We start from the raw sequence: 27,974 nt of genomic DNA, 5'->3' as shown, positions 1-27,974 counted from the left end.
TCAAAAAAGTTCAGGAATCTTGAGGCTTTCCTGGAATTGACTGATGCTCAGTCAACAGGCATGTTTGTGTACCATTTTTCATTATGAGTTTCCACATTGTTCATTTTATCTTTCCAGGAAGGGCTGTGGAACGTCAGATGGAATGGATAGCATAGCCCGAATTTTACAAAAAGAGTTTTTTTAAAGGAAGATCTCAGTGGTGAAACACTAGAGGCTTTCCTGCTAAAGTCAAGAATAAAGTATGTCTACTATCTCTCCACTGTGCAGCTGGGAAAAGAAATAGTGAGGTACAAGTATAAATTTTTAAACTGGGAGTAAATTAAAATTTTTTAATGTTGACATAGGAGGGAGAGAATAGAATGAAGGACAAAGAGCCTAGATGCCTCTGAATATACTTTGTTTTGTATTTTTGACTTTGGAAATGTATATTTTATAGAATTGTATTTAAAAATTGAAAAATCAGGCTAGGTGCAGTGACTCACCCCTGTAATCTCAGCACTTTGAGGCCAAGGCAGGCTGATCACTTGAGGTCAGGAGTTCAAGACCAGCCTGGCCAATATGGTGAAACCCCATCTCTACAAAAAATACAAAAATTAGCCCAGCGTGGTGGTGCACACCTGTAATCCCAGCTACTCTGGAGGCTGAGGCACAGGAATCGATTGAACCTAGGAGGCGGATATTGCAGTGAGCTGAGATCCAGCCTGGGCGACAGAGCAAGACTACATCTCAAAAAAAATAATAAAATACAAATACAGAAAAATTAGCTGGGTGTGGTGACAGGCACCTATAGTCCCAGCTCCTTAGGAGGCTAAGGCAGGACAATCATTTGAACTCAGGAGGCAGAGGTTTCAGTAAGCCAAGATTGTGCCACTCCACTCCAGCCTGGGTGACAGAGCTAGACTCTTGTCTCAAAAACAAAAAGTCATGGTGTATTTTACCTTAAATTGAAAAGTATCAAGGCTGAGCCCAGTGGCTCACACATGTAATCCCAGCACTTTAGGAGGCCAAGGCAGACAGGTTGTCTGAGCTCAGGAGATCAAGAGCAGCCTGGGCAACATGGCAAAACCTCGTCTCTACTAAAAAGTACAAAAAACTGGCCGGGCACGGTAGCTCACGCCAGTAATCCCAGCACTTTGGGAGGCCAAGGAGGGTGGATCACAAGGTCAGGAATTTGATATGGTGAATCCTGACCAATATGGTGAAACCCCATCCCTACTAAAAATACAAAAATGAGCCAGGTGTGGTGGCATGCACCTGTAATCCCAGCTACTCAGGAAGCTGAGGCAGGAGAATCGCTTGAACCCAGGAGGCGGAGGTTGCAGTGAGCCAAGAAGTGGCTTCAGCCTGGGCGACAGAGTGAGACCCTGTCACAAGAAAAAAAAAATGTTGGGATTGGGAACAGTGTTTGAGGGTACATGGATGAAACAAAATTAGCCAAATGGTGATGATTGCTGAAGGGGGATTTTATTACTGTATTTTCTCTACTCTTGCATATACTTGAACATTTCTATAACTAAATGTTTTTTGTTTTTTTAAAAAAGGAGGCTGGCTGTCGGGCGGCTGGTTAGCTCAGTTGATTAGCAAACCAACCGCCCGACAATAAAAAAAATAAAAAATAAAAAAGGAGGCTGGCGCAGCTTTGGCATGCAGGAAGTGTTGGAGCTGAAACTCGAAACTGTCCCCCAGGCCTTGGCTGTGCTGATAAATATCTAGGCCCTACAGGAATTCCTGTTCATGAACCCAGTAAACACAACCCCTCAGCCTTAAAATCTAGTCACTATCTCATCTAGGGCCCCAGCACAGATGAAAACAAGCCATTCCGTTTGCCCAGTTTACATTGCGGGTCTCTAAAGTGGAAAGTTCACCCATGATTTTAAGAAAACAGTACGAATGTCAGGATAGGTAGGTGGAAGTGATGGAGGTGAGAGGTCTTGGTCCTGCCCACATTCTTCCTAAGTTATTTTGGTTGGCCCAGGCCGGGAGGCCAGGAATTGCTTTTCCTCTTAAAAAAAAAAAGAAAAGAAACAAAAAAAAGGAGGGGACAAAAAATTAGCCGAACGTGGTTGCACACACCTGTAATCCCAGCTACTCGGGAAGTTGAGGTAGGTGAATCACTTGAACCTGGGAGGCAGAAGTTGCAGTGAGCCAAGATTGAGCCACTGTACTGCAGCCTGGGCCACAGAGTGAGACTGTCTCAAAAAAAGAAAAGAAAAAAGGTTGTGGGGAGGGCAGGGTACATGCCTGTAATTCCAGCACTTTTGGAGGCCAAGGCAGGCAGACCACTTGAGGGCAGGAGTTCGAGACCAACCTGAACAACACAGTAAAACCCTGTCTCTACTAAAACTACAAAAAACTAGCTGGGGCATGGTGGTGCATGCCTGTAATTCCAGCTACTCAGGAGGCTGAGGCATGAGAATCACTGGAACTTGAGAGGCAGAGGTTGCAGTGAGCCAAGATGGTGCCCCTGCACTCCAGCCTGGGCAACAGAGCAAGACTCTGTCTCAAAAAAAAAGGCAGGACTCATGCCTGTAATTCTAGCACTTTGGGAGGTGGAGGCAGGAGGATTCCTTTGAGGCCAGGAGTTCAAGACCAGCCTGGGCAACATAGTGAGACCCCGTCTCTACAAAACAATTAAAAATTAGCCAGGCATGGTGGTGCATGTTTGTAGTCCCAGGTACTGGGGAGATTGAGGTGGGAGAATCCCTTGAGCCCAGGACTTTGAGGCTGCAGTAAGTGATGAGCGTACCACTGCACTCCAGCCTGGGCGACAGAGCAACACCCCATCTCTTAAATATTATTTATTATATTATAGAAGACTTTTGATTGGGTTAGACCTTACCAGTTAGAGATGCTCCCTTTAGTCATCTGAGGCTGCTGAGCGAGGTTAACCCAGGCCTGGTTGCTAGTTTGAAGATAGCAAGTCTCAGTGCTGGAAGGGGCCATTCAAGTTCATCCCTGAGCTTCTGCTGAGCCAGCTGCTATGTGTGGGCTAGGTGGGACAGGGGACGGGTCAGCATCCAGGGTCCTTCAAAGAACCAGGTCCTTGAGAAGGGATAGGATGGCTCCAATGCAGCTGTCCACTGTACAGTGTGGCTGAGACTGCTACAGAGGACACATGAGAAGACCTACCAGGGTTGGGGATGGGAAAGGAGCAAGGACTCCATCCCAGAAGTCACCCCCAAATAGGGCCAAGAAAGATCAGAGAGACAGCAAACCTCTAATACCACCCTCTGCAAAACCCACCTAAGGTGACCCCTCACCTCCTGTCTCCTCACACTGGCCTGTGACTAAGGGCCAACCCAGAGACATTTTCACACTGGTCCCTGTCACTTGAGGCACACTGGAAGATAGGAACTGCCAACCCTCCAGACACACACATCCAGGCTCCTAGCCCCAGAGTACACGTTCTCATCCTGCTTCATCTTGGAGGCTGGCAGGGTGAAGCCCCTGCAGGTCAGGTAGGTCTGAGATGTATCAGCCTGAACTCATGCCTCCAACCCACCTTCACTCTTTCATCCCAACCCAGAAGGAAGAGATCCAGGGAGGAGGGCACGTATCAGGCTACAGGCCAACATGCTGACTCTGAGCCTGGCCTCCCTAGCAGCAGGCTGAGGAACAGGAGGGTTGGGATGAGCCCCATTAGGTATGTGTGAAGTCTGTGGGACAGAATGATGCCAGCCGCTGGGATGCAGAAAAGTTGGAGGCAGGGGACAGAGTCATTCAGAAGAATTTGTCCATAATCCAGGCCCAGTGTAATGGCTCACGCCTGTAATCCCAGGACTTTGGGAAGCCAAAGCAGGTGGGTCACTTGAGGTCAGGAGTTCAAGACCAGCCTGGCCAACATGATGAAACTCCATCTCTACTAAAAATATAAAAATTAGCCAGATGTGATAGCACAGGCCTGTAATCGCAGCCACTTGGGAAGCTGAGGTGGAAGGATTGCTTGAACCCAGGAGGTGGAGGTTACAGTGAGCTGAGATAGTGCCACTGCACTCCAGCCTAGACATCAGAGCAAGACGCTGTCTCAAAAAAAAAAAAGATTTTAGCTGCGAATTCTGGCGCATTCCTGTAATCACAGCTACTCAGGAGGCTGAGGCAGGAGAATCACTTGAACCCGGGAGGCAGAGGTTGCAATGAGCTACCAGCCTGGATGACAGAGTGAAACTGTGTCACAAATAATAATTTGTCCAGAATCTGGGTGAGGCAGAGGAAAATGAAGAGGAAATTGAAAGAAACCAGAAAAGCAAAGAGAAACAAATTTGCAGGATGGGGTGGAGGATGGAGGGTTCAATGGAGCTGGGCACAGCAAGGAGAATATTGGGTTGAGGCCTGAGCTTGCTGGGGAGATGTCCTTGATGTCCACACCGGGAAGAGAAGGTTGATTGATGCCAGTGGCTGGGGCCCCAAAGAGTCCAGGGACAGACTAGTCAAAGATAGCTGGAGGTAGAAAGAAAGGGGGTGGTGGCACAGAAGATGGGGCCATAACCCAGGAAAAGGGAGCCATGGAGAGGGGAAATGAATGCAAAAATTGCCAGCCTCACTCTGGAGGCAGGTCCCAACAGATCTCCTTAGAAGGGGACCTTGCCCAGGACCTTGGGGAAATGGATGGAAAGCAAGAAAGCAGCAGATGGTCTGGTAATGAAATTGGACACACAGGAGATGTTGGGGGGTCTTGAGGTGGAGAGTGATTCCATGGAAGCTTGTAGATTGGACAGGGGGATGCTGGTGTGAGGTTTTTCCACAGTCGGAGAGAGGCTGGTAGAAGAAAAGTTCCTTTATGAGGCCAGGTACAGTGGATCACACATGTAATGTCAGCCCTTTGAGAGGCCCAGGCGGGGGGACCACTAGAGGACAGGTATTCGAGACCAGCCTGGGAAAGATGGTGAAACCCTGTCTCTACAATAAAAACACAAAAAAATTAGCCAAGTGTGGTGGTGTTTACCTGTAGTCCCAGCTACTCAGGGGGCTGAGGCTGGAGGATCACTTGAGCCCAGGAATTCAAGACCAGCCTGAGGTGGTCAAGACCCCATCTCTAAAAAGATTTATAAAGTTAGCCAGGCATGGTGGTGTGTACCTGTAGTTCTAGCTACTTCGGAGGCTAAGGCAGGAGGATGAGTCCAGGAATTTGAGGTTGCACTGAGCTGTGATTGTGCCCCTTCACTCTAGTCTGGATGACAGAGTGAGACCCTGTCTCTAAAAATAAATAAGCCAGGCGCAGTGCCTCATGCCTGTAATCTCAGCACTTTGGAAGGCCAAGAAAGGAGGATCACTTGAGCCCAGGAGTTGCAGACCAGACTGCAACATAGAGAGACCCCATCTCTACCAAAAATTTTAAAAATTACTGGGCATGATGACACACGCCTATAGTCCCAGCTACTCAGGAGGCTGAGGTGGGAGGATCACTTGAGCCCAGGTCAAGGCTACAGTGAGCTATGATCACCATGGCACTCCAGTCTGAGCAACTAAGCCAGACTCTGTCTCTAAATAAATAAATAAAAAGATATTTTTCACATATGAATGGATTCCTAGGAATCCAAGCTTGGAAATGGAGAGGCCGAAGCCCTTGCCTCCCTGCCTCCTCCCAGCTCTGCCCCATCTCTCCCCCAGCCTCCCTGGGCTTCAGTCCTAGCTCCAGTGCCTACTGACCATGTGAGCTGTAAGCTGGGGATCATTCCCTTTCCTCTAAGAGCCCTCCCTCCCTCATCCGAACACTGGGGAAATGACTGGCCTCATGTGGTTGCCAGAGCTCAGTTGGGGCCCTCAGGTCAAGTCCTTGTTGTTCAGGAGCTGATGAGATCATGGCACGTGTGCTTTTGACCTCTGTCCTTCCTCCTTCCACATCTTTGACTCAGCCTGTCCTCTCCTCCTCTAGACCACCTCTGGGACCATCCAGTCCTGTTCCCGTGCTCTTTGTTTCTGCAGCAGATGAGCAGGACGTTGGGGATGCTGAGACATAAAAGGCCCCTGGTCTCTCTGCCAGTGGGCTCTGAGGCAGGAGGTTCAGAGCCTCCCACCTTGGGCCCCTGTTGGGTGGCCCCACACGTGCCCCCTCCAGCCCCAGCCCTGCTCAGTGGAGAAAGCAGATAAGGCAGGGAATGTGGCCCCCATTCTAGGAAGCTCAGAGTCTCACAATGCAGAAGACTCATGCCTCTTACCTGCTCACTGACACCTGCTATTTGCCAGGGCCTGGGAGCAGCATGGACAGCTCTGAATGGGGCCAGCCTTCCCCCCACCAGGGGGGGCAGCACTAGCTCTAATATCCAGGCCACGCCAGGTGCCAAGAAAGAGGATGCAAAACTCCATGCAGCCTGCACCAGCCCCAGCCCCTCGAAGGGTGAGTCAGCTCAGCCTCCAGGATAGGAAGGCTTCCTGGAGGAAGCCCTTGAAGAAAGTAGCTGGAACAAGAACTCGCTGTTCTCTCTGGGAGTCTGAGACTGCCCTTTCTTTTTCTTTCTTTTATCTTTTCAGACAGTCTTGCTCTGTTGCCCAGCCCAGGCTTGAGTGCAATGGCACAATCTCAGCTCATTGCAACCTCTGCCTCCCAGGTTCAAGTGATTCACCTGCCTCAGCCTCCTGAGTAACTGGGATTACAGGCACCTGCGAGCACACCTGGCTCATTTTCGTATTTATTTATTTTTTTTTTTTTGAGACGGAGTCTTGTTCTTTCGCCAGGCTGGAGTACAGTGGCACAATTTCATCTCGCTGCAAACTTCATCTCCCGGATTCAAGCAATTCCCCTGTCATAGCCTCCTGAGTAGCTGGGACTACAAGCGTGTGCCACCACGCTAATTTTTTTTTTTTTTTTTTTGTATTTTAGTAGAGATGGGGTTTCACCATGGCCAGGATGATCTCGATCTCCTGACCTAATGATCCACCTGCCTTGGCCTCCCAAAGTACTGGGATTACAGAGCCTCTCCCAGAGTGAGACACCGTGCCTAGCCTCATTTTTGTATTTTTAGTAGAGACCAGGCTTCACTATGTTGACCATGCTGGTCTTCAACTCCTGACCTCATGATCTGCCTGCCTCAGCCTCCCAAAGTGCTGGGATTACAGGTGTGAGTTACCATGCCCGGCCTATTTTTATTTTTTGAGACAGAGTCTCACTTTGTAGCCCAGGCTGGAGTGCAGTGGTGGGAACTCAGCTCACTGCAACCTCCACCTCCCAGGTTCAAGCAATTCTCCTGTCTCAGGCTCCCGAGTAGCTGGGACTATAAGTGCATGACACTACACCTGGGTAATTTTTATACTTTTTAGTAGAAACAGGGTTTCGCTAATTTGGCCAGGCTGGTCTCGAACTCCTGACCTCAGGTGATCCACCTGCCTCAGCCTCCCAAAGGGCTGTGATTACAGGTGTGAGCCACCATGCCTGGCCTGCCCTGCCCCTTTCTGTCTGTGTCTCAGGCCTGTTCAGGTCTGAGCAGGGCAATTCTGCTCAGCTTCACTGACCAGGTGAGTGTTGCTCCTCCTGCCCTCCAGACCCTTTGCCTTCCTCTAGATTTTTATTTTATTTTTATTTTGAGACAGGGTCTCACTCTGTCACCCAGGCTGGAGTGCAGTAGCATAATCATGGCTCACTGCAGCCTTGACCTCCAGGGCTCAATCAATCCTCCCACCTCAGCCTCCTGAGTAGCTTGGGACTGCAGGCACATGCCACCATGCCCCACGCCCCACACCCCATGCCCAGCTCTTTTTTTTTTTTTTTTTTTTTTTTTTTTGGTAGAGACAGGGTCTTGCCATGTTACCCAGTCTCAAACTCCTAGGCTCAAGAAATCCTCCAGCTTCGGACTTCCAAAATATTGGGATTGCAGGCTGGGCCTGCCTTCCTCTACAAGGCAATGGGTGCCATAGCTCACACCTGTAATCCCAGCACTTTGAGAGGCCAAGGAAGAAGGATCACTTGAGACTAGGAGTTTGAAACCAGCCTGGGCAACAGAGAGACTCTATCTCCACAAAACTAAATTAATTAGATTAAAATGTAAAAAACAGATTTAACCTCACTGATGGGGCCCTCAGCCCTGTTCGTGACTCACCTCTGCTTCCAGAGACCTTCTTCCTGAGGCCCAAATCAGATCAGGAGGCCTAGGATCTAGTGCATGGCAATTTGTACAATTTCAGCAGTCACAGGAAACAAACACAGGCTGAACCTCAGGCCCAGACCACCCTGTCCCCCAAGGGTCTCCACCAAAACCTTCGCCTTGGCATTATCCCCATCTCTGGGGGGCTGGAATCGGAGGGTCTGGGGACCCATGGAGGGAAGGGTTTGATCATGAAGGCCCATCTTCCCCTGAGAGGGCCTCTACAGGCCCAGAGGTTGCCAAGGGAAATAAGGGCAGAGGCAGGAGGAGAGAGGTCAGGTGGTGTGAGACAGGTGGAGAATCAGAGGCCCTGGGATGGGAGCAGGGTCCATCTGTGTGGTGAAGCAGATGAGGGGGCCATGCTTAGGGGAGGTATTGTGGGAAGGAGCTGGTGGGGAGGGCCTATGTCCAGCAAGGCCCATCCATTGGCCTCAGACCTCATAAAGTCCAGGGGTTGGCCACACACTTGGTCACCCATCATGATCTGCAAGCGTTGGATTGCCATGGCAACCAGGAAGCATGCATGCTCAAGCAGCTAAGGCCTTTGACAAGGAGTTTCAAGAGATGGAAGACTAGGCTGAGGCTGGCATGGTGGCTCACGCCTGTAATCCCAGCACTTTGGGAGGCCGAGGCAGGTGGGTCACCTGAGGTCAGGAATTCAAGAGCAGCCTGACCAATATGGTGAAACCTCATCTCTACTAAAAATACAAAAATCAGCCAGGCGTGATGGCATGCACCTGTAGTCCCAGCTACTCAGGAGGCTGAGACAGAAGAATCACTTGAACCTGGGAGGCAGAGGTTGCAGTGAGCTGAGATGGCACCACTGCACTTCAGTTTGGGTGACAGAGTGAGACTCTGTCTCAAAAATAAATAAATAAAAATAAAATAAATAAGGCCAGACCCGGTGGCTCATGCCTGTAATCCAGGCACTTTGGGAGGCTGAGGCGGGTGGATCACCTGAGGTCAGGAGTTTGAGACCAGCCTGGCCAACATGAGCTGGGCGTGGCGGTGCGCGCCTGTAATCCCGGCTACTCAGAGGCTGAGGCAGGAGAATCACTTGAAGCTGGGAGGCGGAGGTTGTGGTGAGCCCAGATCATGCCACTGCACTCCAGCCTGGGTGACAACAGCGAAACTCCATCTCAAAAAACTAAACTGAAATAAAACAAAATAAATACATAAAATAAAAATTAAATAAAATATAGCCTAGGCTGAGAGCAGAGCCCTCAGAATCAGGGCCCAGTCCCTTCCCCACAGTTGTTACCCTTTCTGTCTGTGTCTCTGGCCAGTTCATGTCTGAGCAGGACAGTTCTGCTCAGCTTCACTGACCAGGTGAGTGTCGCTCTTGCTTCCAGACCATTTGCCTTACTCTAGATTTTTATTTTTATTTTTATTTTGAGATAGGGTCTCACTCTGTCACCCAGGCTGGAGTGCAGCGGCCTCCACACCTGGCCAGTCTTTCAACCTGAGAAAAACCCAAAATGCCCCACACTTTTTCTACTGGCCATTCTCAGGCTGAGGAAAGGTCAGGGCGCAAGGGGAGTGGAGGAACTTGTTATGCTGGAAACAAAGGGATGACAAGGGGTGGAGGCTAGGTTAGTTGCAGGATAAAAGAATAGAGTGGCTGCAGGTGGAACATGGGGGCCCTGGACAGGATGTGAACTTGATGGGGACACACCCTAGTGTGTCCTGGCCACAGAAGTGGATGAGGCAGGATTTTTGTTTTGTTGAATTGTGCTTTATTTTGAGACAAGTTCTTGCTCCGTTGCCCAGGCTGAAGTGCAGTGGTGCAATCACAGCTCACTGCAGCCTCGAACTCCTGGACTCAAGTGACGCTTTCACCTCAGCCTCCCGTAGCTGGGACTTATAGGTGCATGCCACTATGGCCATTAAATTTAATTTTTTTTTTTTTTTTTTAAGACAGAGTCTCACTCTGTCGCTCAGGCTGGAGTGCAGTGGCACAATTTCGGCTAACTGCCACGTCCACCTCCCAGTTTTAAGCAATTCTCCTGCCTTAGCCTCCCTAGTAGCTGGGATTACAGGCACCCACCACCACGCCCAGCTAATTTTTGTATCTTTAGTAGAGGGGGGTTTCACCATTTTGGCCAGTCTGGTCATGAACTCCTGACCTCAAATGATCTGACCGCCTCAGCCTCCCAAAGTGCTGGGATTACAGGCATGAGCCACTGTGTCCCACCTAAAAAAATTTTTTTTAGATATAGGATCCAACAGCTGGGCATGGCGCTCATGCCTGTAACTCCACTCCACCACTTTGGGAGGCCAAAGTGGGTGGATCATTTAAGGTCAGGAGTTTGAGACCAGCCTGGCCAACATGGTGAAGCCCCATCTCTCTACTAAAAATACAAAAAATTAGCTGGGCATGTTGGCACATGCCTATAATCTCAGCTACTTGGGAGCTGAGGTATGAGGATTGCTTGAATTTGGGAGGTGGAGGTTGCAGTGAGCTGAAATCGCTCAAGACTCCATCTCAAAAAAAAAAAAGATGGGGTCTCACTATGTTGCCCAGGCTGGTTTTGAACTCCTGGGCTCAAGCAATTCTCCCCAGCTTGGCCTCCCAAAATGTTATAATTACAGACAGGAGCCATCATGGACGGTGGAGAGGTTGTTTCCACTAGAAACTAACAGTCCCGTGGACGCAGTGTCACCAGTGCCTATCTGATGCTCAGGAGACCCTTTAGTATTTAAGAATCCATCAGCAGCCGGGCGCGGTGGCTCACGCCTGTAATCCCAGCACTTTGGGAGGCCAAGGCGGGTGGATCACGAGGTCAAGAGATCGAGACCATCCTGGTCAACATGGTGAAACCCCGTCTCTACTAAAAATACAAAAAATTAGCTGGCCATGGTGGCGCGTGCCTGTAATCCCAGCTACTCAGGAGGCTGAGGCAGGAGAATTGCCTGAACCCAGGAGGCGGAGGTTGCGGTGAGCCGAGATCCTGCCGTTGCACTCCAGCCTAGGTAGCAAGAGCGAAACTCCGTCTCAAAGAAAGAAAGAGAAAGAAAAGAATCCATCGGCTAATGTCGGCTCCTCCATTGGCTAATGTCGTAGGGGTGCTGGGAGGAGGCGCAGGGCCAGCGATCAGGGTATCAGGGGGCTCATGTCAGGAGGTCTCTCTGTTCCCGGCCATAGCCTGGAGCCCCACTAGCAGCTCCTCTGCCGCCCTCATGAGGCCGTAGGAACTTCCCCAGCCAGAGGCCAAGGGCGACACCGCCTTTAACGCGGGTCTGCGCACGGCGGCGCCACCTGGAACTCAGGACCAAGACGAGACAGGCTGTCCAAGCCCCCCAGCTCCGCCGCGGCAGCCCCGCTGGGCCACCCGGTCCCCCTGGCGTCCCTACCTGGCCCCTTACAGGTCCTACCCGGCTCTTGGTGCCCCCGGATCCTGGCTTCTCCCACCTACAACCACCAGACAACAAAGGCGGCCCGACTAGACTGAGGGCGGAGGCGGGAGAGTCTCCGCCCTCGAGTCCCAGCCCCCTTCTGACGGTGTAGGAGGCTGACGTCACTGGATTGGGCAGGTGTCCAGGTGTCCTCTCTCCAGCTGCATCTCCCCTTCTCGACCCAAGGGGAGTGGTCAGTACCCCAGTCCAGAGCCTCCAATGCCCCAAGGTGCCTTCCGTGACCTCCCCGCAGTGCAGCCCCCGGGGTACCCTCCATCCCAATAAAAATCTCTGGTTAAGATACCAATTCTGGCTGGGCGTGGTAGCGCAAGCCTGTAATCCCAGCACTTTGGGAGGCTGAGGCGGGTAGATCACCTGAGGTCAGGAGTTTGAGACCAGCCTGGCCAACATAGGGAAACCCCATCTCTACTACAAAAATAAACCAGGCGTGTTAGTGGGCGCCTATAATCCTGGCTACTCCGGAGGCTGAGGCAGGAGAATCGCTTGAACCTGGGGGGGCGGAGGTTGCAGTGAGCCGAGATGACACCACTGCACTTCAGCCTGGGCAACAGAGTGAGAATCTGTCTCAAAAAAAAAAAGATTCCCAGGCCCCACCTCAATTTCTGACTTTGAGGTTAGAAATCTGGTTTTTCTTTTGTTTTGTTTTGTCTTGTCTTGTTTGAGATAGGCTGTCGGTCTGTTGCCCAGGCTGGAGAGCAGTGGCATGATCATGGCTCACTGCAGCCTCAAACTCCGGGGCTCAAGCAATCCTCCACCTTAGCCTCCAGAGTAGTTGGGACCACAGGCACATGCCGCTACCACCACCAGCTAGTTTTGTTTTTTGTGTGTTTGTTTTGTAGAGACGAGGTCTGGCTATGTAGCCCAGGCTAGTCTCAAACTCCTGGGCTCAAGCAATCCTGACACCTCAGTCTCCCAGAGTGCTAGGATTACAGGCATGAGCCACCACGCCCAGCTAGAATCTGTGGTTTTGTTTGTTTGATTGTATGTTTGAGATGGGGTCGGCTGAAGTTCAGTGGCTCAATCTTGGCTCACTGCAACCTCTGCCTCCCAGATTCAAGCGATTCTCCTGCCTTAGCCTCCCAAGTAGCTGGGATTACAGGCACCCATCACCATGCCCAGATAATTTTTGTATTTTTATAGAGACGGGGTTTCACCATTTTGGCCAGGCTGGTCTTGAACTCCTGACCTCAGGTGATCCTCCCGCCTCAGCTTCCCAAAGTGCTGGAATCACAGCCGTGAGCCACTGTGCCTGGCCCAGAATCTGTGATTTTAATAAGCTGTCAGGAAATTGTGATATGTCCTACACTTCAGAATTCTGACAGTCCACATTCCCATGAAATGTGGCAGTGATTTCCAAACTTCAGCAGGCTTGTTAAAACAGATTCCTGGGCCCGACCCCAGAGGTTTTGATTCAGTAGGTCTGAGGTGCAGGGCCTGGAAGTTTGAATTTCTGTTAGCCTCTGGGGAATGCTGATGCTCTGGTCCAGGATCACACTCTAATAAACATTTCTTTTCCCTCTGTCCTTCCCTCCCTCCCTCCCTCCCTCCCTTCCTTCCTTCCTTCCTTTCTTCCTTCTTTCCTTCTTTCTCTCACTCTGGTGCCCAGGCTGGAGTACAGTGGCAGGATCTCAGTTCACTGCAACCTCCATCTCCTGGGTTCAAGCAATTCTCCTGCCTCCGTCTGCTGAGTATCTGGGACTGTAGGTGCATGCCACCACTCCCAGCCAAGTTTTGTATTTTTTTTAGTAGAGATGGGGTTTTGTTATGTTGGCCAGGCTGGTCTCAAACTCTTGACCTCAAGTAATCTGCCCGCCTGAGCCTCCCAAAGTGCTGGGATTACAGGTGTGAGCCACCAAGCCCAGCCAACCATTTCTTTAATAATATATTTAGGAGCAGGCCAGGAACGGTGGCTCACACCTGTAATCCCAACACTATGGGAAGCCGAGGCAGACAGATCACCTGAGGTTGTGAGTTCAAGACCAGCCTGAGCAACATAGAGAAACCATGTCTCTACTAAAAATACAAAATTGGCTGAGTGTGGTGGCATATGCCTGTAATCCCAGCTACTCGGGAGGCTGAGGCAAGAGTATCGCTTGAATCTGGGAGGCAGAAGCTGCAGTGAGCCAAGATTGAACCACAGAAGAAGCGCTTGAACCTGGGAGGCAGAGATTGTGGTGGACACCATTGTGCACCAGCCTGGGCAACAAGAGCGAAATTCTGTCTCAATAATAATAATAATAATAATAATAATAACGTATTTAGTAGAAGACCTATTCACTTGTGTGCCAGTTCACTGGGTGCTGGGCCCTGTGCCAGGCAGTTCACATTCATACAACACTATGGAACAAATATTCTATTTTTCAAATAAGCAAAGTGAGATTCAGACAGGTTAATTCACTTGCTCAAGGTCACACAGCCAGGAAGGGCAGAATTTGAGCCTGGTCTTTCTGAGCCCAAAGGCTAGGCTGGTTTTGTCTCCTCCAACTGCTAGTTATCACCTCCCAGGGACTTACCTTCTTTCTATAGGTTAACTCAGTACTCGCTGAAGCCTGAGGAGGTACAGGATAAGGTTTGTTTGTTGTTTTTATTTTTATTTTTTGGAGACAAAATCTGATTCTGTCATCCAGGCTGGAGTTCAGTGGCATAATCTCAGTTCACTGTAACCTCCACCTCCTGGGTTCAAGCAATTCTCCTGCCTCAGCCTCCTGAGTAGATTACAGGCATGCGCCACCATGCCCAGCTAATTTTTTTATTTTTTGGAGAGGGTTTTGTTATGTTGGCCAGGCTGATCTTGAACTCCTGACCTCAGATGATCTGCTTGCCTTGGCCTCCGAAAGTGTTGGGATTACAGACATGAGCCACTGCACCCAGCCATCAAGTCATCATTTTACTTAAGGAGCTTGAGGTTCAATGGAGTAAAGTGACTCTCAAAAGTCAGCCAGTGTCTGCAATCCCAGCCCTTAGGGAGACAGAAGCGGGAGGACTGACCGGGAGGTTGAGGCTACAGTAAGCTATGATTGTGCCCCTGTCCTCCTGTCTGGCCAACTGAGCAAGACTCTGTCTTAAAAATAAATAAAAATAAAAATAAAAGTCGCAGAGCAAAGTGGTAGCAATATATATTTTTTGAGACGGAGTCTCACTCTGTCACCCAGGCTAAAGTGCAGTGGCATGATCTTGGCTTACTGCAAACTCTGCCTCCCAGGTTCAAGCGATTCTCCTGCCTCAGTCTCCTGAGTAGCTGGGATTACAGGTGCTCACCACCACGCCCAGCTAATTTTTTTGTATTTGTAGTAGAGATGGGGTTTCTCCATGTTGGCCAGGTGGTCTCAAACTCCTGACCTCAGGTGATTCACCCTCCTCCACTTCCCAAAGTGCTGGGATTACAGGTGTGAGCCACCGTGCTTGGGCAAAGTGGTAGCCATATTGAGACTAGGACCAAGGTCTCTTGACTCCCTGTCAAGTGCTCTTCCTATGACTTCCTGAACATGGCATTCTTTATCACTTCCAAAATGACATTCCTAACCAGGTGCAGTGGCTCACACCTGTAAACCCAGCACTTTGGGAAGCCGAGGCAGAAGGATTGCTTGAGCCCAGGAGTTTGAGACCAGACTAGGCAACATAGCTAGAATCCATCTCTACAAAAAAAGTTAAAAAAAGAATTAGCTGGACGTGGTGGCATCACCTGTAGCTTCGGCTACTCAGGAGGCTGTCGTGGGAGGATCACTTCAGTCCAATAGTTGGAGGCTGCAGTGAGCCATGATTACGCCACTGCCCTCCAGCCTGGGCAACAGAGCCAGACCCTCTCTCTAAAAAACAAAAACTATTGGCTGGGTGTGGTGGCTCACGCCTATAATCCTAGCACTTGGGGAAGCCAAGGTAGGTGAATCACCTGAGGTCAGGAGTTCGAGACCAGCCTAACCAATATAGTGAGGTCCTGTCTCTACTAAAAATACAAAAATTACCTGGGTGTAGTGGCAGGCACCTGTAATCCCAGCTACTTGGGAGGCTGAGGCAGGAGAATCTCTTGAACCCAGGAGGTGGAGGTTGCAGTGAGCTAAGATCACATCACTACACTCCAGCCTGGGTGACAGAGTGAGGCTCTGTCTCAAAAAAAAAAATACCACAAAAACTGTTATCAAGAGGCAGCTTCCTACTGCCCACCCCTTTCCTTTCTCTCCCACAAGTCTACCTGCCTCTGCTCAGCCAAGCCCAGAAGGGGCTCCAGATCTGGGGAAAGAGAGAGTAATGGGATGTGCCTTGGTTTCTGGCTGAACCCACCTTCCTTAGTTTCCCTCCCATTCCCAAGAGCTGAAGAAGCTAAAGAAAAACAAGAGCAGCATTCCTTTCCACAAGTCAATAGCATCAAGCCTCGATGAGCTCCCAGGCCTGTAGCTACTTGCAAGGCTATAGTACCAGTGACCCTCAGAGGCCCAACTTCATCCTACTCTCCTCTCCCCTCCTCTCACTGAAACCTCAGGTCCCCAGTGACGAGGAGCTCATCTCTAGACAAGAGAGGCTGATCCTGGATGTTAGACAGCAAGGTACTACTCCAAACCTCAGGACCCATTAAATCTCAGGGCTTCCTGGAACTCAGATCCTGCACCAACACCATTCAGCCCCAGAAGCGTTCCTGGCATGAAACGAAGATGTGATGAATAATAGGCAAAAGCTCCAGACATGAGCCACTCTTCATTAGTCTGTTTTGAGGCTCCGCCTGAAAACCTGAAAGCAGGCTTGACTTCAGGCTTCACTCAAGACTGATTCCCAGCGAAGTCACGTAACTCATGTGTTGAACACTGGCTATGTAACAAGTGCAGTGTGAGCAAGGCTCATTAGCTGGAAGAATGAAAGCTACGTGACCTTTCTTTTTTTTTTTTTTTTTTTTTTTTGAGGCTGAGTCTTGCTCTGTCACCTAGGCTGAAATGCAATGGCATGATCTCGCCACACTGCAACCTCCGCCTCCCGGGTACAAGTGGTTCTCCTGTCTCAGCCTCCTGAGTAGTTGCGATTACAGGCACACACCACCACACCTGGCTAATTTTCTGTATTTTTAGTAGAGATGGGGTTTCATCATGTTGGCCAGGCTGGATTTGAATTCCTGACCTCAAGTTATCTGCCCACCTTGGCCTTCCAAAGTGCTGAGATCATAGGTGTGAACCACCACTCCTGGCCTGCATGACCTTTCTGTCCCTCTATTTTCTCTTCTTGAAAATGAAAGCGCTAAGGGAAGATTTGTAAAATCAGTCACAGGCCAGGCATGATGGTTTTTCCCTATAACCCCAGTGCTTTGGGAGACCAAGGCAGGAGGATCACTTGAGTCCAGGAGTTTGAGACCAGCCTAAGCAATATAGTGAGACCCTCTCTGCACAAACAAGTAAAAAATTAGCCAGGCATGGTGGCATGCATCTCTGGTCCCAGCTACTCAGGAGGCCAAGAGGGTAGGATCGCTTGAGCCCAGGAGTTTGAGGCTGCTGTGAGTTATGATCATGCCACTACATTCCAGCCTGGGTGCCAGAGGGAGAGACCCTTTCCTCAAAAAGATAAAAAAGTCTGCTGGGCGCGGTGGCTCACGCCTGTAATCTCAACACTTTGGGAGGTTGAGGTGGGCGGATCACCTATCGCCTGAGGTCAGGAGTTCAAGACCAGTCTGGCCAACATGGTGAAACCCCATCTTAAAAAAAGATAAAAAATTAGTCATGGCTGGGAGTGGTGGTTCACACCTGTAATCCCAGCACTTTGGGAGGCTGAGGTGGGCAGATTGTCTGAGGTCAAGAGTTTGAGACTAGGTTGGCCAACATGGCGAAACCCCATCTCTACCAGAAATACCAAAAAAATTCGCTGGGTATGGTGGCAGTTGCCTGTAATCCCAGCTCCTTGGGAGACTGAGGCAGGAAAATCGCTTGAACCTGGTGGCAGAGGTTGGCAGTGAGCAAAGATGGCTCCACTGCACTCCAGCCTAGGTGACAGAGTGAGACTTTGTATCAGTAAAAAGAAAAAAAAAGTAGTCACAGTAGGTTCTTAAAAAGTGGTGGGTGAAAGCCGGGCGCGGTGGCTCATGCCTGTAATCCCAGAACTTTGGGTGGCCAAGGTGGGCAGATCACTTGAGGTGAGGAGTTTGAGACCAGCCTGGCTAATATGATGAATCCCCATTTCTACTAAAACAAAAATTAGCTGGGCATGGTGGCAGCACCTGCAATCCCAGGTACTAGAGAGGCTGAGGCAGGAGAATCACTTGAACCAGGGAGATGGAAGTTGCAGTGAGTCAAGATTGTGTCACTACACTCCAGCCTGGGTGATCGAGAGAAATTCAGTCTCAAAAAAAAAGAAAAAATAGCAGTGGGTTTTATTATTGTGGGTGTAGGTAATGGAGTGTGGTGCACAGCTTATAGGCTCAGGGTAACAGAGCTTTAGGGGGGTCTCTAGGCTCCAGAAAAGCTCCCCAAGTTCTCAGCAATGGGGCTAAACTCTCCCAGAGCTGCAAACGTTTGTGGTGTGTTGGGGAGGGGCTGGGGTGCTGACTTTTCTAGAGAGCTTCGTGCTTCCAGCCAACCAGCCCAGTGGTTCCACACTGCCCCCTAGCTTTGTTCATGCTCACCACCTGTTACTCCCAAGTAACCCCTTCTTTCGAGAAAACCAGCATAGCCATCTGCACCCTCTCCCCTCCCATTTCCCAGTTCTCTGCTATCCCTGAGCTCTGACTCTGCTGCCATCCCCTTTTCCTCCCCCAAGCCACCCCAAGCCCTGTCAACCCTCAAATCCTTGAATTTTCCTGTCAATTTTTTTTTGAGACAGTGTCTTGCTCTGTTGCCCAGGCTGGAGAGCAGTGTTGCCATCATAGCTCACTTCAGCCTCAACCCCGGGGGCTCAAGCAATCCTCCTGCCTCAGCCTCCTAAGTAGCTGGGATCACAGGCGTTCACCACCATGCCTAGCTAATGTTTTTTTAAAAAATTTTATACAGATGGGGTCTCGCTATGTTGCCCAGGCTGGCCTCCAACTCCTGAGCTCAAGCAATCCTTCCATCTCAGCCTCCCAAAGTGTTGGGATTGTAGGCATGAGTCACCACAGTTGGCCTTGCTGTTGATTTCATTAAACAACCCTGCTTTTTCCTGGGGAGCCTCCTCTGTGCCTTCATGTGGCCTGGCTACTCCAAGAGGGGATCTGAGGCTCTGGGGTCTCCCTTTTTGTTGTCTCCCCTGCCCTCCCACCTCCCTCCAAATTGCCACAGCCTCCCTCCAGGCCCTCATTCCCACAGTGCCAGGCCAAACCCCTCACCCAGCTCCTAGGCTGCAGCATTCACCCGGCCCACTGGGAGCATGGTCCCTGCAGAGTCCCCTGGAGGTGTAGTTTCAGTTCTTGGTGAGGTGAGGGCTGGAGTTCCTTCCCAGCAGGTGGATGCGTCTTTCAAAGCCCCCCTGTGCATCTGTACAGGACGCGCAACTCTCCACCAACAAGCTCTTCAGTGCCAGAGAGGCAGGGTAGTGGGCTACCTCTGGGAGCCGGCAGTTTCCAGCGAGGCCTCCTTCGCTGAGCCTTGGACAAGCCCTGTAATCCACACTAAATACCTTTCCTGTAGGATTGCTAAGGACAGCAGCTGGTGCCAGCGGGTCCTTAATGAATGGCAGCTGTTACTGCCTTATAGGGAAAGGCCAAGTTGCCAACAAGCATTTCAGCCCCTAGAAGGGAGTAGGGTCCAGAGCAGAAACCTGCTAACGTCCTTTCCCCCAAATAGACCCACAGGTGACCCCCACTGGGCTTTAGGCTTTCACCTTAGGGGCCTCTCCCTGACCCACCCAAACTCCTCTCATCCCCTCCCACCATCCACAAACACACTCCACACTAACTCAGAACTATCTGATATTTATTTCCCAATATTTTGATTTTTTTTTTTTTACAAATGAAATAGATGGAATGAAGGGGCTCATATGCGACCCCAGGCCTGGCCTTGGGCTCCCGATGAGAGGTGACTCCATAAAGGATCTCCTCACCCACAACTTCTGGCCTGCTGCCCTGACCCCTCCCATCAACCTGACATAAGAGTGAGATCGGGACTCTCTGAGGGTCTGGGGATCCCCCCTAGAGGGGACTTCGGGCATCCAGTTTCAGGGACTGAACCGGCTTGTGTTGCGGGGTAGCATGGCATCGGACGTGGCTGCTGAAGCTGTTTCCGAAAGGCCCACAGCACCAGGTGCACCTTGCACAGCATCTCAGCCTCTGGTGTCTTCACAGGTGGCTGAATCCTCATTTGGGAGCTAACTGAGGCAGAACTCACCGATGACTGTAAGAGAAAGAAGATGTGCTAATAGCTGGGTCTAGGGAGAAACCACTGTTAGAACGACTCATAAACAGCGAAGGGCTCCCTGATTCTACCTCTCCCATCAGACCAGCTCAGACACACCTCCAGGAAGCCTTCCCAGCTTGCATTAGATGTTTGCCATCTCTATCCTTTTTTTTTTTTTTAATGAGACAGGGTCTTGCTATGTTGCCCAGGCTGGTCTCAAACTCCTGGGCTCAAGCAATCTGCCTGCCTTGGCTTCCCAAAGTGTTGGGATTACAGGTGTGAGCCACTGCACCTGGCCTATCATTTCTACTTTTTTTTTTTTTTGAAACGGAGTCTCGCTCATTCACCTAGGCTGGAGTGCAGTGGCACAATCTCGGCTCACTGCATCCTCCACCTCCCAGGTTCAAGCGAATCTCCTGCCTCAGCCTCCCAAATAGCTGGGATTACAGGCATGTACCACTACGCCCAGCTAATTTTTGTATTTTTAGTAGAGACAGGGTTTCGCCATGTTGGCCAAGCTGGTCTTGAACTCCTCTCCTGATCTCAAGTGAGCCTCCTGCCTCAGCCTCCCAACGTGCTGGGATTATAGGTGTGAACCACCACGCCCGGCCCCATCATTTCTGTTCTCACGGTCTGCTCCTCGTACCATGTTTCATACACCATCTGCTCTAAGGGCTGGTCTGTTTTTTCCACCAGAGTGCAGGCTCTGGAGTACGGAAGCTGTCACTGACCTACCTTTGAGACCCCATTCCTAAAATGAAAGAGAACAGGACACACAACTAGACTCTGTCTCCAGCCTGGAACTCTCTCCTGACCTCCAGGCCTGCACACACTTCTGCCTCTTGGACACCTCCATGTAAATGTCTTACCATTGACATTACAACTCATCTCGTCCCAATGCCCTAAAATTGTCACCTTCTCCCCTGTTCTTCCTCATTCATTCTCCATACCAGTGAATATCTCCAGCCTGCCTGATTCTGTCTCTCCCAATCTCCACTGCTTCCATCCATCAACCACTAGGCCCAACCATTCTACCTCCTAAATGTGGCACCAGTGCATTAGTTCTACCTGATGGCTCTTCCCCAGTCCAGAACAGCATTCTTTTTTTTTTTTTTTTTGAGATGGAGTCTTGCTCTGTTGCCCAGGCTGGAGTGCAGTGGTACAATCTCAGCTCACGGCAACTTCCATCTCCACCAGATTCAAGCGATTCTGTTGCCTCAGCCTCCCGAGTAGCTGGGATTACAGGAGCTCACTATGACACCCAGCTAATTTTTGTGTATTTTTAGTAGAGACAGGGTTTCTCCATGTTGGTCAGGCTGGTCTTGAACTCTTGACCTCAGGTGATCCACCTACCTCGGCCTCCCAAAGTGCTGGGATTGCAGGCATGAACCACCGTGCCCAGCCCAGAACAGCATTCTATCTTAGCCTGGACTGCAGCAGCCTCCAGTGGATCCTACTATCCCTTCTCTGGTCCCCTGCTAAGACCCCTCTTCAGGACAGCCAAATGACCCTTTTATCATTATCAATGTCATTATTATAGAATGAGGTCTCTTTCTGTTGCCCAGGCTGGAATGGAGTAGTGCAATCACTGCAGTCTTGAACTCTGCTGGGCTCAAGCGATCCCCCCCGGGCCTGTCTCCTGAGTACCTGGGACTACAGGTGTGCACCACCACACCTGGCTAATTTTTAAAAAATCTTTTGTAGAGATGGAGTCAGTGTTGCTATACTCCTGCAAACCAAAACATAAAGCTACAGAACATTTCTATTAGATAGGAGAAAGCAAACAAAACACAAAATGATACAGAACATTTTCATCAACACAAGGGCTCCTCATGTTGTCCTTTTTTTTTTTTTTTTGAGATGGAATTTTGAGTTTTGCTCTTGTTGCCCAGGCTGGAGTGCAATAGTGCGATCTCAGCTCACCACCTCCCGGGTTCAAGCGATTCTCCACCTCCCAGGTTCAAGCGATTCTCCTGCCTCAGCCTCTCGAGCAGCTGGGATTACAGGCACGTGCCACCATACCTGGCTAATTTTGTATTTTTAGTAGAGACGGGTTTCTCTGTGTTGGTCAGGCTGGTCTTGAACTCCCAACCTCAGGTGATCTGCCCACCTTGGCCTCCCAAAGTGCTGGGATTACAGGCGTGAATGTTGTCCTTCTCTAACTACACTCTTCTTCCCCTCTCTGTCTGCAGCCCCTGGCAACTTTGAGCCACTAATATGTTCCCCATTTCTAGATTTTTGTTATTTCAAGAGGGGTAGATGATAGAAATGGAATCACTCAGTATATAATCTTTTAGGATTGGCTGTTTCCACTCAGTATAATTTCCTCGAGGCCGAGAGTGGTGGCTCACGCTTATAATCCCAGCACTTTGGGAGGCCAAGGTGGGTGGTTCACATGAGGTCAGGAGTTCGAGACCAGCTTGGCTATGATGGTGAAACCCTGTCTCTACTAAAAATACAAAAAATTAGCCCGGCAAGGTGGCATGCGTCTGTAGACCCAGCTACTCGGGAGGCTGATGCAGGAGAATCACCTGAACATGGGAGGCAGAGGTTGCAGTGAGCAGAGGTCTTACCACTGCACTCCAGCCTGGGCAACAAGAGTGAAACTCCATCTCAAGAAAAAAAAAAAATTCCTCAAGATTCACCCATGTTATTGGAAATATCAATAGTTTGTCCTTTCTAGCTTTTTAAATTTTTGTGTGTTTGTTTTGTTTGTTTGTAGAGATGGGGTCTTACTATGTTGTCCAGGCTGGCCTCGAACCCCTGGGCTCAAGCAATGCTCCCGCCTGGGTGTTTAAAAGGGCTAGGATCACAGGCGTGTCACTGTGCCTGGCTAATTTATCCCTTCTTATTGCTGAGTAGTATTCTGAAGTTTGAAGATATCAGTTTAACCATTCACGGACTGAAGGACATGGGTTGATTTTGGCTGCTACAAATCAAGCTGCTATGAACATCCACATTTAGATTTTTTGTGTGGACATAAGATTTCATTTATCTGGGATAAATGCCCAAGAGTACAACTGTGGGGTCATATGGTAACTTCATGCTTAGTTTTATAAGAAATGACCATTCTTGGCCGGGTGCTGTGGCTCACGCCTGTAATCCCAGTACTTTGGAGGACAAGGTGGGTGGATCACCTGAGGCCAGTAGTTTGAGACCAGCCTGGTCCAATATGGTGAAACTCCGTCTCTATTAAAAATACAAAAATTAGCCAGATGTGGTGGTGGGTGCCTGTCATCCCAGCTACTCAGGAGGATGACAAAGAGAATCCTTGAACCTGGGAGGCAGAGGTTGCAGTGACCCAAGATCAGGCTGTGAAAAAAGAAAAGAAATGACCATCTTCTTTTCCATAGTGGCTGTGTCATCTTTTTTTTGAGACAGTGTCTCACACTGTCACCAAGATTGGAGTGCAGTGGCACAAATATAGCTCACTGCAGCCTTGACCTCCCAGGCCCAAGCGATCCTCCCACTTTAGCCTCCCAAGTAGCTGAGACTACAGGCATGCATCATGCCCGGCTAATTTTTTACCTTTGTAGAGACAGGTTCTCCTTATGTTGCCCGGGCTGGGTTCAACAAGCTTACAGTCCTACATGCACATACGAGTGTTGGTGAGCTTTCGAAATCAAAATCTGATCATGTCACTCCTCTGCTCAGATGTCTTCAAGGGCTCCCACTACGCTAAGGGTCCAATCCAAAGCTCGAAACTTGGCAGCACTGCCTTCTACCAGCTGGCTTTTGGCTTTAGGACCGTTCCCTTCCAAGCCACACACCTTGGGCCAGCTCTGCACACATCTGCTATTATTTTTTGTTTGTTTGAGACAGACTCTCATTCCATTTCCCAGGCCGGAGTGCACTGGCACAATCTCGGGTCATTGCAACCTCTGCTTCCTGGGTTTAAGTGATTCTCCTGCCTCAGCCTCCCAAGTGTCTGGGATTATAGGGGTGCGCCACCACATCTTGCTAATTTTTTTTTTTTTTTTGAGACAGAGTCTTGCTCTGTCACCCAGGCTGGAGTGCAGTGGCATGACCTCGGCTCACTGCAACCTCCGCCTCCTAGGTTCAAGCGATTCTCCTGCCTCAGCCTCCTGAGTAGCTGGGATTATAGGTGTGTGCTACCATGCTCCGCTAATTTTTGTATTTTTAGCAGAGACAGGGTTTCACCATGTTGATCAGCCTGAATTTTTTTTTTTTTTTCTTTTTTAAAATTTTTATTTTTATTTTTTTACAAAGATGGGGTTTCACCATGATGGCCAGGCTGGTCTTGAACTCCTGACCTCAGGTGATCCACCCACCTCAGCCTCCCAAAGTGCTAGGACTGAATTTTTGTATTTTTTTAGTAGAGACAGGGTTTCACCATGTTGGCTAGGCTGGCCCTGACCTCAGGTGATCCACTTGCCTCAGCCTCCCAAAGTGCAGGATTACAAGTGTGAGCCACCAGCCTTTCTTTCTTTTTTTTGAGACAGAATCTCTGTCACCCAGGCTTGAGTGCATGGCAGAATCTCGGCTCACTGCAACCTTCGCTTCCCAGATTCCAGCAATCCTCCCACTTCAGCCTCCTGAATAGCTGGGACTACAGCTATGAGTCACCAATTCCTGGCTTATTTTTATATATTTTGTAGAGATGGGGTTTCACCATGTTGCCCAGGCTGTTCTTGAACTCCTGAGCTCAAGTGGTCCTCCTGCCTTGGCCTCCCAAAGTGTTGGGATTACAGTCGTGAGCCACTGTGCCTGGCCACACACCTGCCGTTCTTACTCCCTGGATACCCCTCCCATTCCCTCCACCTTTCCCTAACAATCCCTTCAAGCTAAGCTAACACCTTCAGGCCTCAGCTTTACCCTCACTTCTGTTAAGAAGGCCTTGCCTGACCCCTTAGGTCTGGATAAGATGCCTCTCCGCTGGGGTCCTACAGCCCCCTTGACAATGTCACATTCAACAATGCCTGTTGTCTCATCTGTAACCCCACAAGTCCGCAAGTCTTGTTCAGTGTTGTATCTGGCTAATTTAAATTAGCCAGGAGTGGTGGTGTGTGTCTGTAGTCCCAGCTACTCAGAAGGCTGAGGCAGGAAGATTGCTTGAGCCCAAGAGGTGGAGGCTGCAGTGAGCCATGAATGCACCACTGCACTCCAGCCTGGGCAACAGAATGAGACCCTGTCTCAAAAAAGGAAGGAAGGGAGGGAGGGAGAGAGGGAAGAAGGAAGGAAGGAAGGAAGGAAGGAAGGAAGGAAGGAAGGAAGGAAGGAAGGAGGGAAGGAGGGAAGGAGGGAAGGAGGGAAGGAGGGAAGGAGGGAAGGAGGGAAGGAGAAGGAAGGAGGAAGGAGGAAGGAGGAAGGAAGGAAGGAAGGAAGGAAGGAGAAGGAAGGAGGAAGGAAGGAAGGAAGGAAAAGGAAGGAGGAAGGAAGGAAAGAAGGAAGGAAGGAGAAGGAAGGAGGAAGGAGGAAGGAAGGAAGGAAGGAAGGAAGGAAGGAAGGAAGGAAGGAAGGAAGGAAGGGTCGGAAGAAAGGAAGCAAGCAGGCAAGCTAGCTAGCTTCAGGAATACCTGGCACTTGGTGGAGGCATAGGAAATAATTTTTTTGTTTGTTTGTTTATTTGTTTAAGAGACAGAGTCCTGCTCTGCTGCCCAGGCTAGAATGCAGTGGCACAATCATAGCTCATTGCAGCCTTGAACTCCTGGGCTCAAGTGATCCTCTTGCCTCAGCCTCCCAAGTAGCTGGGACTACAGGCACCACTACAGGCTCCTGGCTAATTTTTAACTTTTTTTGCAAAATGGGGTCTTGCTTTGTTGCCCAGGCTGGTCTTACTGGCCTTGAACTCCTGGCCTCAAGTAATCCTCCTGCCTCAGCCTCCCAAAGTACTGGGCCTACCAGCATGAGCCACCATGCCTGGCTAATAAAGAAAAAAATTTGGGTTGGGCACACGGTGGCTCAGGCTTGTAATCCTAGCACTTTGGGAGGTCAAGGTGGGTGGATCACAAGGTTAGGAGTTCAAAACCAGCCTGGCCAAGATGGTGTAACCCCGTCTGTACTAAAAATACAAAAATCAGCTGGGCACGGTGGCACGTGCCTGTAATCCCAGCTACTTAGGAGGCTGAGGCAGAGAATAGCTAAAACCCAGGAGGCGGAAGTGGTAGTGAGCGGAGATTGTGCCACTGCACTCCAGCCTGGGCAACAGAGTGAGACTCCATCTCAAAAAAAAAAAAAAAAAAAAAATTGCCAGGTATGGTTGCTCATGCCTGTGAGCTCAGGAGTTCCAGACCAGCCTGACCACATGGTGAAACCCCGTCTCTATTAAAAATACAAAAATTAGCCAGGCATGGGAGTGCATGCCTGTAGTCCCAGCTACCCAGGAGGCTGAGGCAGGGGAATCATTTAAAACTTGGAGGCAGAGGTTGCAGTGAGCCAAGGTCACACCACTGCACTCCAGCCTGGGTGACAGAGAGAGACTGTTTCAAAACAAAAGAAAAAGAAAAAAAACCATTTTAAGAGACAGAATCTTGCTATGTTGCCCAGGCTGGTCTCAAACTCTTGAGCTCAAGTGATCTTCCCATCTCAGCCTCCCAAAGTGCTGGGAATACAGGCATGAGCCACTGTATCAGGCCAGGAAACAACTGTTGAACAAGTCATGGGAGGAGGAGTGAGTCACTGGGGGCTGGGGAAAGAGGGAGAGGTACTGGAAACAGGGGGACGGTGCTGACCTTCCAGCTGCACATCTGCCAGCCGCTCTGCAGGGCGGGAACCATGAGCGTGGAGACAGACTTGACAGCCGTCCTGGGCTGCTGAAACAGGGATCGGCCCTGTCGGCCCAGCTCCACCTTGGTCCCCTCCCTGGTCTTGGCCAAAACGCAGGCATCTGGCAGCTCAGGGGACTCACCCAACTCGAGCTTAGCCTCTTTGAGGGGCTCGACCAACCTCAAAGTCTCAGACACCTGGAGAGTCTTCACCTTTTTCAATGAGTGCTTTTGAGAGTTTATTTTCTGTCTCCAGAAGAAAATCTGAGAACCAAGACACAGAGAGGAGAGACAGGAGAGAGGGGCGGGGCAGAGACAACACCATCCACAGAAGAAAAGGCACAAAAGGGATGGAGCAGTGAGTTTCCTGGCCTCTCTTTCTTCTCCTCCAGTCCCTCCCCAGCTGTCCTTTTCCCTCCTCTCCACCCCATCTTCTTTGGCCATAGGAGGCCAGAAAGGGAGGGAGCCCATGCCGTAGGAGGCTGCCCAAGACCCATGCCCTTGTCCCAGTGCATCATGAGGACAGAGCAGTCTCGGAAACTCACCCAGCTAGTAATCCTTTGCCAAGCCCGTCTAACCCATCAGAAGAACCTCATGACCACAACCATCTTTCTCGACAGGACAAACACAGATGAGGGGGCAAAGCCAGCATTTGGTACGGTGGGGGTGGTGGGTGGAGGACGGGGTGAGCTTCCGGCCAGTGACTGCCCCTCGAGGGGTCCCCTGGGAGCTTCAAGTACAGCAGTAAAGAAAGACGTAGGAAATACTGGGGGACAGTCCCTCCCGGTGACACATCCCAGACCTTTCCTCCTCTCCCTGGGACAGGGAGAGGAGTTGAAGTAGGTGAGAACCTACAGTGAGGGTGAGTTCTAGACCACTGTGAGGCTGCCTGGCCCTAACCCTAACCCTCAAGGTCCCGGAGAGTCCATCTCTTCCACCCTGGAGCTCCTTCGCTCAGATCCAGGGAAAAGAAACTAACATGTAACAAACTAACAGGGACTGTCCCTGCATCCTGTCATGCAGTCCCTTCACAGCAGCCCTTCAAGGAAGATATTACTGTTAGTGCCACTTCCTAAAATAGGAATCTGAAATTCAGGAAAGCTAAAGGGGGCTGGGCATGGTGGCTCATGGCTGCAATCCCAGTGTTTTGGGGAGGCTGAAGCAGGATCACTTGAGGCCAGGAGTTTAAGACCAGCTTAGGCAACACAGTGGGACCCCCGACTCACTATTTTTAAGTTAAAAAAAAAATTTTTTTTTAAATAGCCAGGAGTGATGGTGTGTGTCTCCAGTCCCAGCCACCCAGGAGGATGAGGCAGGATTGCTTGAGCCCAGGAGGTGGAGGCTGCAGTGTGCCATGATTTCACAACTGTACTCCAGCCTAGGTAATAGAATGAGACCGTGTTCCAAAAAAAAAAAAAAAAAGAAAGGAAGAAGAAGGAAGGAAGGAGGGAAGGAGGGAAGGAAGGGAAAGGAAGGGA

General features: G+C 50.1%; 1 protein-coding gene and 1 long non-coding RNA gene across 2 annotated transcripts; one reads left to right on the top strand and one right to left on the bottom strand.

Annotated features, from left to right (window-relative positions):
* The first annotated feature begins 150 nt into the window (after positions 1–150).
* LOC128930228 (uncharacterized) lies at positions 151–27,879 on the top strand. Its single transcript, XR_008477947.2, has 3 exons — positions 151–287; positions 26,753–26,854; positions 27,760–27,879. It is a non-coding gene; the product is annotated as an uncharacterized LOC128930228 (long non-coding RNA).
* SPACDR (sperm acrosome developmental regulator) lies at positions 19,341–27,239 on the bottom strand. The gene is given in 4 exon segments (XM_054248186.2): positions 19,341–19,642; positions 19,644–19,768; positions 26,464–26,760; positions 27,042–27,239. Coding segments are annotated over 4 exon segments (561 nt in total). The 5' UTR covers positions 27,105–27,239; the 3' UTR covers positions 19,341–19,566.
* Positions 27,880–27,974: the final 95 nt, after the last annotated feature.

This window comes from Callithrix jacchus, chromosome 2, assembly GCF_049354715.1.
Source record: "Callithrix jacchus isolate 240 chromosome 2, calJac240_pri, whole genome shotgun sequence".
Taxonomy (NCBI): Eukaryota; Metazoa; Chordata; class Mammalia; order Primates; family Cebidae; genus Callithrix; species Callithrix jacchus.
The sequence above is the reverse complement of the archived record's forward strand: the minus strand, read 5'-3'. Positions and strand labels throughout refer to the sequence as shown.